The sequence below is a fragment of the Bombus pascuorum genome, chromosome 1 (genome assembly GCF_905332965.1).
Source record: "Bombus pascuorum chromosome 1, iyBomPasc1.1, whole genome shotgun sequence".
Lineage (NCBI taxonomy): Eukaryota > Metazoa > Arthropoda > Insecta > Hymenoptera > Apidae > Bombus > Bombus pascuorum.
Genome location: NC_083488.1, coordinates 17,551,171 through 17,564,388, shown reverse-complemented (window position 1 = coordinate 17,564,388; position 13,218 = coordinate 17,551,171). Strand labels below are relative to the sequence as shown.

At 32.2% G+C, this 13,218-nt stretch overlaps 2 protein-coding genes across 2 annotated transcripts; both read left to right on the top strand.

The window, feature by feature from the left end:
- The first annotated feature begins 942 nt into the window (after window positions 1–942).
- On the top strand, window positions 943–4,984 carry LOC132915425 (farnesol dehydrogenase-like). The gene is made up of 5 exons (XM_060975218.1): window positions 943–1,242; window positions 2,427–2,553; window positions 3,472–3,604; window positions 4,104–4,244; window positions 4,694–4,984. Exons 1-5 carry the CDS (start codon window positions 948–950, stop codon window positions 4,748–4,750), a joined length of 753 nt encoding a protein of 250 aa, XP_060831201.1. The 5' UTR covers window positions 943–947; the 3' UTR covers window positions 4,751–4,984.
- Window positions 4,985–6,981: 1,997 nt separating this feature from the next.
- LOC132915416 (farnesol dehydrogenase-like) lies at window positions 6,982–10,836 on the top strand. Its single transcript, XM_060975210.1, has 5 exons — window positions 6,982–7,315; window positions 8,500–8,626; window positions 9,544–9,676; window positions 10,189–10,329; window positions 10,780–10,836. The coding sequence occupies exons 1-5, from the start codon at window positions 7,021–7,023 to the stop codon at window positions 10,834–10,836; spliced, it is 753 nt and encodes a 250-aa protein (XP_060831193.1). The 5' UTR covers window positions 6,982–7,020.
- The last annotated feature ends 2,382 nt before the right edge of the window (window positions 10,837–13,218 follow it).

The following is a 13,218-nucleotide window of genomic DNA, read 5'->3' as shown; positions in this document are numbered from 1 at the left end:
GTCATCAATTGAAGAACTGCCACATTGGAAAAAGTAGCTATTCTAACATTAAACTTTCCAGTGCCGGTCAAATTGACGGTTTTCGAAATTCTACACGAATTTAACGATAATTGAACGTTATAATATAGCTTCATAATTTCTAACTTTTCCTAAAACATGCATACAATACATTTTTCGATAGTTACTTTGAATTTGCTTTTTTTCTTCTAAGAAAAAATTATATTCTGCCTTGCCTACCGCGAGCGGTCAATTTAACCGGCCGATAAAATATTTTAGTTAGTTTTAATTAAATATTATGATGGAGTTACATGTACGATCCATTATCCATGATTTCGAATAAAGTTTTCGTTACAAAGTAACAACATGTACCCGACCTTCTCTTCGGTTAAAATAAATAAGGAACGCGTATAACACAAAAACTACCACAGTGATCATAATAACCAATTTGTAATGAGTCATCATTATCTTGTAGGTTTTGAACTCGGTAAACAGAAGTTAGCTGGTATAAACAAACACATGTAACGACCACTTGTGTAGAATAGGTTTCCGAGATCATATGGAATAGACAGCTACTTTTTGCATTGTTCTTTATTTTGTATTTGTTGTGATTATAAACGCAAATCGCGCAATAATGAATATATAAAAGAAATATAATCGCGATTTTTCTCAAAATTTTCATGATTGTACCATCAGCTTCTTTATAACTTTCATCCGAAACATCCTTCCGTATTTTTCATTTTGTGTTTCGAGATATTTAATTCGTTGCATCTGGGCACTCTGTAAATAGTAAGTTATTATATATACGTTTCTACGGAGATATAAGTACGCATTACTTGCTGCGGGACGTTTCAAGTGGCCGCTGATTGGTAGGAGCAAGAGTTCGAAATCCTTCTTATAACGGAAAAGTATTCCACGCGCAGTTACCTTGCACCACGGTAACACAAGCGATGAATGCTTGGTTAGGAAAAGTAGCAGTTGTGACTGGCGCGAGCGGAGGAATTGGTCTCGCGATATCGAAAGCTTTGGCTAGCTATGGAATTAGAGTGATTGGTTTAGCAAGAAGAATGGAGAAGCTCACGGAAGCTTCCGCAATGATTGGACAGTATCTATTTCATCCGATCGAGTGCGACATAAAGGTAGAAGATGAAATACTTAATACGTTCAAATATATCGAGGAACACTTTGGTGGCGTTGACATTCTAGTGAATAATGCTGGTATCTTCAATCGCTCATACATCATAGGTAAAATATTTATTGATATCAATCCATGACGCTTTACGAAATGCATGTTTGCATTTGCATTTTCTTTTTCTTCTCAAATATCGCCAGTAATCATGGGTTATACACTTATTGTGCTGAAGGTGTAAAATGATTACAATATTCTGGATTCGTTTAATGCCAGTCATTTGTGGCCAGACGGCTGAATAATATTTGTATTCAGGATTTTCCTATAGCAAATCACTATCTGTAGTAGGAACGCTATCGTTGCATAAATAGTGTTTATGTGCAATTAGTGTCTCAGAATTCGTCAGAATTAACTGAGAAGTCAGTTATGTGAGTAATTTCAAAAAAATCAATTTAGCTTTGCCATTAATATAACAGCTCGAGTGAATACAAACATTATTTTGAATGATCTTGTTTTATTAAGTTAACGTCATTAAGGTAAAGTCACCGGTTTACTGTTGAAGGTGTTCCATGGTACGAGGAAGAGGTATATTTGTTTTGTTAGACCGGATGCTCAAACGTACAAACAAAACAAATAAAGATCTTTGATTTTCCAAGATACGTTAATCTCAGTCGTTACAATTTCTAAGTGATAAATTTTGATAAATTGTTATCTATAAATTGGCATTGATATTTTACTGACGACTGCAATTTATGCTATGTTACAAATGTTTTACAATTATAAACTCAGCTTTATCTTCATTAAGTGTTGACATTTTTTATCTCAGGTTATCGTCTTATCAGTTCGGGAAAAACGTGAAATATTAATTAAAAAGAGATAAAATTATAAATACAATGGTAATAATCGCGTCTTGCGGTATTGATAAATCAATATTTTGTGACATTAAAGGACAAAATAGCGATATTTTGAAAAAGACGATATATCCATAAATGACATTTTCGTGCATTCTAAAGTATTCACAGTATTAGAGCTGGTCACCAGATGGTATACACTATAAATCAAATCATATCAAGGCAGAACTCCCGAGAAACTACTAACTCTAAAAAGACTACGAAGTTTAACAGCTCAGAAAGCCTGAGAGAATAAGAATGATTAAAATACACGCATATAATAAGCGTAATATATAAAAAATCCCACCATTCTGTACACAATTAAATTCAATAAGTTTTACTGTAACTTGGATACATAATAATATGTATATTTTTATATGTCAGATCTGATTATAAACGTTCTGTTACAGACTCAGATACCACGGAATTTCAGGATGTCATTAATACCAACTTGATGGCTCCAGCAATTCTTGCACGAGAAGCAATGAATTCTATAAAGAAACGCAACGCTAGGGGTCATATAATTAATATCTCAGGGTAATTATTACACCTTATATTTATTTCCTCAGTAATTTATAAAATCATTGTTTCGCTTGAAAATATTGATTAGCCTTCCAGGCTAATATCCCTCTGCATTCTTTGCAATCTTATTTGTTCTTTTTAAATCGAAATGTATAGTTTCAGTTTTCATCATAAAATGATTCATAGCAAGACACATAACTCTTATATCGAACACTGCAAAATAAACTATATTCGTGGCAAGAACGTTTTTGTTTAATATATTTTTATATGTATATTGTATATATTTGCTTAATTACAACTACTTAAATCATTAAATAATGTACAGTATGGTTTGTCAAAAAATATTTGTTCTACTTTAGAATAAACTTTAATTCAATTCGGGAGATACTTTGTCCAAGTATTTCTTAGAATTTTAAAATGTTATAATAGGTATATCAGACACAAAGAAAACGAGGAGAAGTTTATTTTTAATGCAATGTAAAGCCGGATTAAATAAATAATGTTTGCATTTCATACAGATATAGATCGATTTACCAAACTAAGACCTCATTTATCGAATAAATCCAACAATATGCGAGTGTTGCACCGCATCTGTATATTTTTATATTCCATAAACCACTCAATCGATATAATTTCTGTCGATGTAAGCTCAAGACCAAAAACCATAAAAATAAGCGATACGTTATCACATTTGCACATTCTTTAACGCGATGTAACTTTAAGTTAATATCTTTCTTTTAATAATTATGGCTATTTTATTATTTTGCGAAGTCATTGGTATTCTACTGTTCCTTTATTATTTATTTTCAATTGTTTGTCTGATAGAAGGAAGAACATAAAAAAGTATTATTAAAATCCAGGGTGCGGATATTATGCTAATTTTGCACACTCTGCTGAATTGTGACGTTTTCAAATATGATGCTATATTTGTAGCACTCCCGGATTATATCTTCAAGCTGTAACCGTACCGATCGGCATGTATGGTCCTAGTAAATACGGTCTAAAAGCTCTAGGGATAGAACTCCGTCACGAAATAGCACTGGCCGAACTGAATATCAAATTAACGGTAAGTGGTCATCATTTACATATCTATACTATATTATATAATGATATTTTTGTTCGATACGTACAGATTGCGATTTAAGTCTTACAAGGATATAAGACCATTTAAAGTGGATTAATATTTCATGTTTTTGCACCGTTCCATTTAAAATTGTTACAATCAATGAAAGTAAAAGTTCATTTATTAATAGTGCAACTTATTACATTTTTCTAATAATGTTAGTTTGATTGGTCGAAACAATTACCTTTTTAATAATTAGGGAAATTGTTCAAAATGAAATCAAATGGGTTCTCAGTGATATTCCTTTTTTAAATTACAACGAATTTCGAATGCGATCAAACTGCTTGATATATAACGTTCCTACGTTTATTATTAAAATTGGCTCAATAGAATTGTTTATGATTTTACTTTTATTAATATAATTCTCAACAATAAAATGTAGTCATGCATGTATTATAAGGACATACAATTCTCACATTGTTTTATTTGTATATTTAAATAGACCATTAGCCCTGGATTTGTTCAGTCGGATATGTTAAAGGATCTTTATGAATTCTTGAATCTCTCCGAAGATGGTTTTTTAAAAGATACAGACATTGCCGATACAGTGATTTACGTGCTAGGAACACCGGAATCGGTAGAGGTATGTACAGATAAAATGCCTATCCATAAAACTATACACACTGTAACATCTCTCAGCAACATCATCGTCTCAAATTTTAACCCTTGGTTTTAATGTCCTTTACATTATTCTCGTTTCCACGTTTCTGTAGAATTTGTGATCCTTTCAGGTCTAGGTACTCGAACAATACCTGTATAGAGAAATATTATTAATTCTGTCGTTATATAAATCCATATAATTCGTATAACAACTGTAGAGTTAGATAACGCTTTTTACACATTCGTTTATTTTAACTCGTCTCCTATTTTATTGTTTTTTAATTTATTTATGTTCCTTTATTTTACCTACTTGATATTTTCTTTTGTTTCTTTCTTCATATTTCGGCATTGGACATATCTGGGTATTATGCTGACATTAATAATTATGCTGGTAATGGTTAACTTTAGTATTCATAAAAATATTGTTTGCAGATTGCGGAAATCACGGTGTTAGTACAAGGCAAGGGATCTAATGCTATTGTAGGATGATTGGAATGAATCACAGGATGTTATTGCTTAGATGTCGCAAACCGATAATTTTAATGAATCTGGCAGCTGATCACATCATTACATCATTGTTCGATGGCAATAAAATCTGTGTGTTACTTCTATCTTGCAAGTATCGGGGTAAATCAAGAGATATCTCGTTAGTTTCGATATCGTCTTAATGTTCCTTATTTATAGTACGTCATAAAGAAACGTAAGAACGTTGTTTGACTTCATCAGAAGGATTCTTTCGGTCCAATGCAACATAAAAAATCGGGATGTATTCTTTAAGAAATAAAACTTTGGATATTTTATGAAATTAATTACTTTATTTAATAAATGAGAAGTACTAGAAAAAGAGCTTTTTATTTTACATTAAACGATATATTGAATAATATATATGAAATAATATATGGAAGCTAATGTTTAGTCCAATATTTTGTAAAAATATTTAGGTAAATTTTTTCAACTTAATTCCTAGTATACACCGTTGTTCAACGGTTATTTCTTGAAAATGTAAATCTTATATCTTCTTGTAGGTCTGCTATAGTTTTTAATATAAGATTATGCTAAAATATTACTTCAATTCATTTATTATTTCAATATATATTTCGCTGATCGCATTAAGTGATGTGCCAAAATCTGGTGCATAGATGTCGTGTGTGAGAATCGTGGTGGTCGTGAGGTCTATGTAGGATAGGTGGGTACTCTTACCTATCTCATAGATAGGCACACGATCCTTTGGATCATCTACAGCATGGGAAGTTACTCTTATTATTACTTTGTCACTATGCTTTGTTGTATTTTATTTTATTTATTTTATTCGTGGTATTTGTTTTATTTGTAATAAGCTTAGTATTTATTTTTCTTGGCTGATATATATGTCATTCCATCGTGATATTGAGCATTGGATAAATCGTGGATTTCGATTAATATTTCGAAAAAACAGTAATAAGTAATTAAGATGATATATATGTGACAAGATAAGTGCTCTATAATGTTAATGTGTAAAGATTGATGATTCATCATTAGTTTGCAATATTTACGAACTTCTGTAAAAACTTATATCTTTCCGATTTAATTAGAAAACTAGCACTTGTTGAAAAAGTTGTTTGATATAATAATTATTATAAAGAGTACTATTCTTTAGATATTTAATATATTTCTACATACTATGTGCACTTTGTGTGTTTTTGCACCTCTAAACATTTCACAAATGCATACAAACCTGCGGTCCATTCATCACCAATAAAATAACAAAATGGATGTTCTATTTAATTTCCCTATCTTATCTACTTTTCGCTAATAATTCGGCTTGAATGTTATGTCATCAATTGAAGAACTGCCACATTGGAAAAAGTAGCTATTCTAACATTAAACTTTCCAGTGCCGGTCAAATTGACGGTTTTCGAAATTCTACACGAATTTAACGATAATTGAACGTTATAATATAGCTTCATAATTTCTAACTTTTCCTAAAACATGCATACAATACATTTTTCGATAGTTACTTTGAATTTGCTTTTTTTCTTCTAAGAAAAAATTATATTCTGCCTTGCCTACCGCGAGCGGTCAATTTGACCGGCCGATAAAATATTTTAGTTAGTTTTAATTAAATATTATGATGGAGTTACATGTACGATCCATTATCCATGATTTCGAATAAAGTTTTCGTTACAAAGTAACAACATGTACCCGACCTTCTCTTCGGTTAAAATAAATAAGGAACGCGTATAACACAAAAACTACCACAGTGATCATAATAACCAATTTGTAATGAGTCATCATTATCTTGTAGGTTTTGAACTCGGTAAACAGAAGTTAGCTGGTATAAACAAACACATGTAACGACCACTTGTGTAGAATAGGTTTCCGAGATCATATGGAATAGACAGCTACTTTTTGCATTGTTCTTTATTTTGTATTTGTTGTGATTATAAACGCAAATCGCGCAATAATGAATATATAAAAGAAATATAATCGCGATTTTTCTCAAAATTTTCATGATTGTACCATCAGCTTCTTTATAACTTTCATCCGAAACATCCTTCCGTATTTTTCATTTTGTGTTTCGAGATATTTAACTCGTTGCATCTGGGCACTCTGTAAATAGTAAGTTATTATATATACGTTTCTACGGAGATATAAGTACGCGTTACTTCCTGCGGTACGTCTCAAGTGGCCGCTAATTGGTAGGAGCAAGAGTTCGAAATCCTTCTTATAACGGAAAAGTCTATCACGCGCAGTTACTTTGTAACACGGCAATACGAGTAATGAATTGTTGGAACGGAAAAGTAGCACTTGTGACTGGCGCGAGCGGAGGAATTGGTCTCGCGATATCGGAAGCTCTGGCTAGCCATGGAATTAAAGTGATTGGTTTAGCAAGAAGAATGGATAAGCTCGTGGAAGCTGCTGCAATGATTGGAAAGCACTTATTTTTTCCGATGAGGTGCGATATAACGGAAGAAGATCAAATACTTGGAACGTTCAACACGATCGAGGAAAAGTTTGGTGGCGTTGACATTCTAGTGAATAATGCTGGCATCTTCAGTCTCTCATATGTCATGGGTAAAATATTTATTGATATCAATCTAGGATGCTTTACGAAATGCATGTTTGCATTTGCATTTTCTTTTTCTTCTCAAATATTGCCAGTAACCATGGGTTATACACTTTTTGTTCTGAAGGTGTAAAATGATTACAATATTCTGGATTCGTTTAATGCCAGTCATTTGTGGCCAGATGGCTGAATAATATTTATATTCAGGATTTTCCTATAGCATATCACTATCTGTAGTAGGAACGCTTTCGTTGCATAAATAGTGTTTATGTGCAATTAGTGTCTCAGAATTCGTCAGAATTAACTGAGAAGTCAGTTATGTGAGTAATTTCAAAAAAATCAATTTAGCTTTGCCATTAATATAACAGCTCGAGTGAATACAAACATTATTTTGAATGATCTTGTTTTATTAAGTTAACGTCATTAAGGTAAAGTCACCGGTTTACTGTTGAAGGTGTTCCATGGTACGAGGAAGAGGTATATTTGTTTTGTTAGACCGGATGCTCAAACGTACAAACAAAACAAATAAAGATCTTTGATTTTCCAAGATACGTTAATCTCAGTCGTTACAATTTCTAAGTGATAAATTTTGATAAATTGTTATCTATAAATTGGCATTGATATTTTACTGACGACTGCAATTTATGCTATGTTACAAATGTTTTACAATTATAAACTCAGCTTTATCTTCATTAAGTGTTGACATTTTTTATCTCAGGTTATCGTCTTATCAGTTCGGGAAAAACGTGAAATATTAATTAAAAAGAGATAAAATTATAAATACAATGGTAATAATCGCGTCTTGCGGTATTGATAAATCAATATTTTGTGATATTAAAGGACAAAATAGCGATATTTTGAAGAAGACGATATATCCATAAATGACATTTTCGTGCATTCTAAAGTATTCACAGTATTAGAGCTGGTCACCAGATGGTATACACTATAAATCAAATCATATCAAGGCAGAACTCCCGAGAAACTACTAACTCTAAAAAGACTACGAAGTTTAACAGCTCAGAAAGCCTGAGAGAATAAGAATGATTAAAATACACGCATATAATAAGCGTAATATATAAAAAATCCCACCATTCTACACACAATTAAATCCAATAAGTTTTACTGTAACTTGGATACATAATAATATGTATATTTGTATACGTCAGATCTAATTATAAACGTTCTGTTACAGAGTCAGATTCCATGGAATGTCAGGATCTCATTAATACTAACTTGATGGCTCCAGCAATTCTTGCACGAGAAGCAATGAATTCTATGAGAAAACGCCAGAGTAGGGGTCATATAATTAATATCTCCGAGTAATTATTACACCTTATATTTATTTCCTCAGTAATTTACAAAATCATTGTTTCGCTTGAAAATATTGATTAGCCTTCCAGGCTAATATCCCTCTGCATTCTTTGCAATCTTATTTGTTCTTTTTAAATCGAAATGTATAGTTTCAGTTTTCATCATAAAATGATTCATAGCAAGACACATAACTCTTATATCGAACACTGCAAAATAAACTCTATTCGTGGCAAGAACGTTTTTGTTTAATATATTTTTATATGTATATTGTATATATTTGCTTAATTATAACTACTTAAATCATTAAATAATGTATAGTATGGTTTATCAGAAAATATTTGTTTTATATTAAAATAAACTTTAATTCAATTCGGGAGATACTTTGTCTAAGTAATTCTTAGAATTTTAAAAAGTTATAATATACATGTCAGACACAGAAGAACGAGGAGAAGTTTATTTTTAATGCAATGTAGAGCCGGATTAAATAAATAATGTTTACATTTCATACAGATATACATCGATTTGTCAAACTGAGATCTCATTTATCGAATATATTCAACAATATGCGAGTGTTGCACTACATCTTTATATTTTTATATACCATAAACCACTCAATCGATATAATTTCTGTCGATGTAAGTTCAAGACCAAAAACCATAAAAATAAACGATACGTTATCACATTTGCACATCCTTTAACGCGATGTAACTTTAAGTTTATATCTCTTTTAATAATTATGGTTATTTTATTATTCTGCGAAGTCTTTGGAATTCTACTGTTCCTTTATTATTACTTTTCAATTGTTTGCCTGATAGAAGGAAGAACATAAAGTGTTATTAAAATCCAGGATGAGGATATTATGCTAATTTTGCACACTCAGCTGAATTATGACGTTTTTAAATTAAATATGATGTTATATTTGTAGCATAGCCGGATTATATCTTGAAGCTATAAGCATACCGATGGGCATGTATGGTCCTAGTAAATACGCTCTACAAGCTCTAGGGATAGAACTCCGTCACGAAATATCGGCGGCCGCACTGGATATCAAAATAACGGTAAGAGGTCATTATTTACATATGTATACAATATTATATATTATTATCTTTGTTCGGCAAGTAAAGGCTGGTAATTAAAGCCTATATATAATGCTGTAAGGCCATTCATGGTGAACTAATATTTCATGAACACGCGTCGTGCTATTTAAAATTATTACATTCAATGAAAATAAAAGTTCATTAATTAGTAATGAAACTTATTACATTTTTCTAATAATGTTGGTTTGTTTGCACGAAACAATTACCTTTTCAACAATTCAGAAAATTGTTCAAAATGAAATCAAATGGGTTCTCAGTGATATTCCTTTTTGAAATTATCTTCTTTACAACGAATTTGGAATGCGACCAAACTGTTTGATATATAGCGTTCCTACTTTTATAATTAAAATTGGCTCTATAGAATTGTTTATGATTTTACTTTTATTAATATAATTCTCAATAATAAAATGTAGTCATGCATGTATTATAAGGACATACAATTCTCACATTGTTTTATTTGTATATTTAAATAGACCATTAGCCCTGGATATGTTCGGACGGATATGTTGAAACGGCTTTATACTTACATGAATGTCTCCCCAGATACTTTATTAAAAGATAGGGACATCGCCGAAATAGTGATTTACGTGCTAGGAACACCGGGATCGGTAGAGGTATGTACAGATAAAATGCCTATCCATAAAACTATACACACTGTAACATCTCTCAGCAACATCATCGTCTCAAATTTTAACCCTTGGTTTTAATGTCCTTTACATTATTCTCGTTTCCACGTTTCTGTAGAATTTGTGATCCTTTCGGGTCTAGGTACTCGACAAAATACCTGTATAGAGAAATATTATTAATTCTGTCGTTATATAAATCCATATAATTCGTATAACAACTGTAGAGTTAGATAACACTTTTTACACATTCGTTTATTTTAACTCGTCTCCTATTTTATTGTTTTTTAATTTATTTATGTTCCTTTATTTTACCTACTTGACATTTTCTTTTATTTCTTTCTTCATATTTGGGCATTGGACATATCTGGGTATTGTACTGACATTAATAATTATGCTGGTAATGGTTGACTTTAGTATTCATAAAAATATTGTTTGCAGATTGCGGAAATCACGGTGTTACCACAAGGCTTGGGATCTAATGCTATTTTACCATGAAGTGCCTGAATCTAAGGATGTCATTGTTTAGATGTCGCAAACCGCTGATTTTAATGAATTTTGCAGCTGATCACATTATTAGATCATTGTACGATAGCAACAAAATCCGTGTGTTACTTCTATCCTGCAAGTATCGGGGTAAATCAGGGGATATTTCGTTAATTTCGATATTGTTTTAATGTTCCTTATTTATAATATATCATAAAGAAACGTAAGAACGTTGTTTGATTTCATCAGACAAATTCTTTGGGTAAAACATAACATGGAAAATCGGGATGTATCTTTTAAGAAATCCAACTTTGTGTGTTTCGTTAAATTAATTTGTTTATTTAATAAACGAGAAGTACTAGAAGAAGAGATTTTTTATTTTTCATTAAACGATATATTAAATAATATATATGAAGTAATATATGGAAGCTAATGTTTAGTCCAATATTTTGTAAGAATTTTTAGGTTAATTTTTCCAACTTAATTCCTAGTATACACCGTTGTTCAATAGCTATTTCTTAAATATATAAATCTTATTTCTTCTCGTAGATCTGCTATGGTTTTTAATATAAGATTATGCTAAAATATTACTTCAATTCGTTTATTATTTCAATATATACAGGGTGCGCCGTTAGAATCCGGACAAAAGAAGTTTTGTGCAGAAAGTTGTTTATTTAAGTCAATACACAAAAACACATGAAAATGTTGTTATATCTCATTTAAAGGGTCCTTGCTGAGAACTTTTATTCTATGTAACCACCCTCTGCCTCTATGACCTGCTCTATTCTTGCTCTAAAGCGCGAGCACGCTGACTTCAACTGGTCGCGTTTAATTGTCGCGAATTCTGACTCGATAGCAGCTCGTAGGGAGTTGACGTTGGGGTGCCTGCATTTATTAGTTTGTCTCTCGATAACGCCCCACACGTAATAGTCCAATGGGTTTAGGTCGGGACTGTTAGGAGGCCAGAAATCTTTCGACCAAAACATGTCCACATTGTCAGAGAGCCAATTTTGAACAAGATGACTTGTGTGAGCAGGTGCGCCATCTTGTTGAAATAAATACGGCCTTCCAGAAGCCGTAATTTCCATCCACGGCTTTATTACTGTCTTCAGGACCTCCAAATAAACCTCCTTTGTGATTCTTTCGCCTTTTTGGAAGAAGTGCGGAGGCATGACGTCGCCCTCACTTGAGACAACGCTCAAAACGTGAACACTTGCTGGAAATTTGGTTTTGCCCACAACAGGAACATCTTCGAGATTGTGGGCCAGCCAACGGTCGTTCCTCCGATTCACTTTGGCATCCACCCGGCGCGAAGACTTTCTATAATCGCCGCTCTTCTATCGTATTCCGGGTTTTGCTTAACGAGTTCTGTCATTTTGAGGTTATAGAAGACTTATTGACATATTTAACTAACTTCAGAGTCAATCAGCACAAACATCTGAATTCTAATATGGTGGGAACTACAAATTGAATTCTGTCCGAATTCTAACGGCGCACCCTGTAATTTGTTGATCGCAACAAGCTGCATCATATACAGCGTTTATCACGTTGCGTGTTTTACGCAACGGCTACTGGCTTTGATCAGTCGGTTTCGTCAAAATGATAGGTATAATAGAGTGTGAAAATGATGCGCTAAACTCTAGCGCCCAGGTGTCATGTGTGTGAATTATGCAGTCAATGTTGCTGTGCTTGTCATGTCATGTTTTATATATAGGGTCACATTGGATAGGTAGGATACCTGCATTACCTATGTTATCTTACTGATATGTAGGTATAGGTAGGTACTCTTACCTATGTCATAGGTAGCATACTTTCTGGTACGTCTGTAAATTATAAGTAGGTAGAGCCAGCCAGAATGGCAAACGATCCTCTTGATCATTCAGAGCATAGGAAGTCACTCTTGTTACTACTTTGTCACTATGCTTTGTTATATTTTATTTTATTTACTTTATTCGCGTATATTTGCTTTATTTTTCATGAGCTTAGTGTTTGTTTTTCTTGCCTGATATATATATCATTCCATCGTGATATTCATTGGGCAAATCGTAGATTTTAATTAATATTTCGAAAAATTGAATTCCTGTTGAGTTAGGATCGGAAAGTAATCTAAATCCGTTTTGATTTAAAATTTCGAATGGATATTGATTTGGATTTGAATTGAAGCCGAGAGAATATTTTTGTCCGTACTAGCATTGCGATATTTCTGTAGGTGTGCGAATTCTAATACGATACAGCTGTTCTTCCTAGTGTTTTTAATTATAAATAAAGAGTCTTAAATATTAGAATTTTTCATTCTTTAACGTATTTGAAGTCGAATTAGAAAGACATTAACTTTTAATTACGTTTGTAAAGTTGTGATTCGCAAATATTTGAAATAAAATTTTCTTTGTTCAA

Excerpts from the sequence above, each read along its gene's own strand:
- LOC132915425 (XM_060975218.1), top strand. The coding sequence starts at position 948 with ATGAATGCTTGGTTAGGAAAAGTAGCAGTTGTGACTGGCGCGAGCGGA. Across the intron at positions 3,605-4,103 it reads AACTGAATATCAAATTAACG|ACCATTAGCCCTGGATTTGT; the intron begins GTAAGTGGTCAT and ends ATATTTAAATAG. Across the intron at positions 4,245-4,693 it reads GAACACCGGAATCGGTAGAG|ATTGCGGAAATCACGGTGTT; the intron begins GTATGTACAGAT and ends TATTGTTTGCAG.
- LOC132915416 (XM_060975210.1), top strand. The coding sequence starts at position 7,021 with ATGAATTGTTGGAACGGAAAAGTAGCACTTGTGACTGGCGCGAGCGGA. Across the intron at positions 7,316-8,499 it reads CAGTCTCTCATATGTCATGG|AGTCAGATTCCATGGAATGT; the intron begins GTAAAATATTTA and ends GTTCTGTTACAG. Across the intron at positions 10,330-10,779 it reads GAACACCGGGATCGGTAGAG|ATTGCGGAAATCACGGTGTT; the intron begins GTATGTACAGAT and ends TATTGTTTGCAG.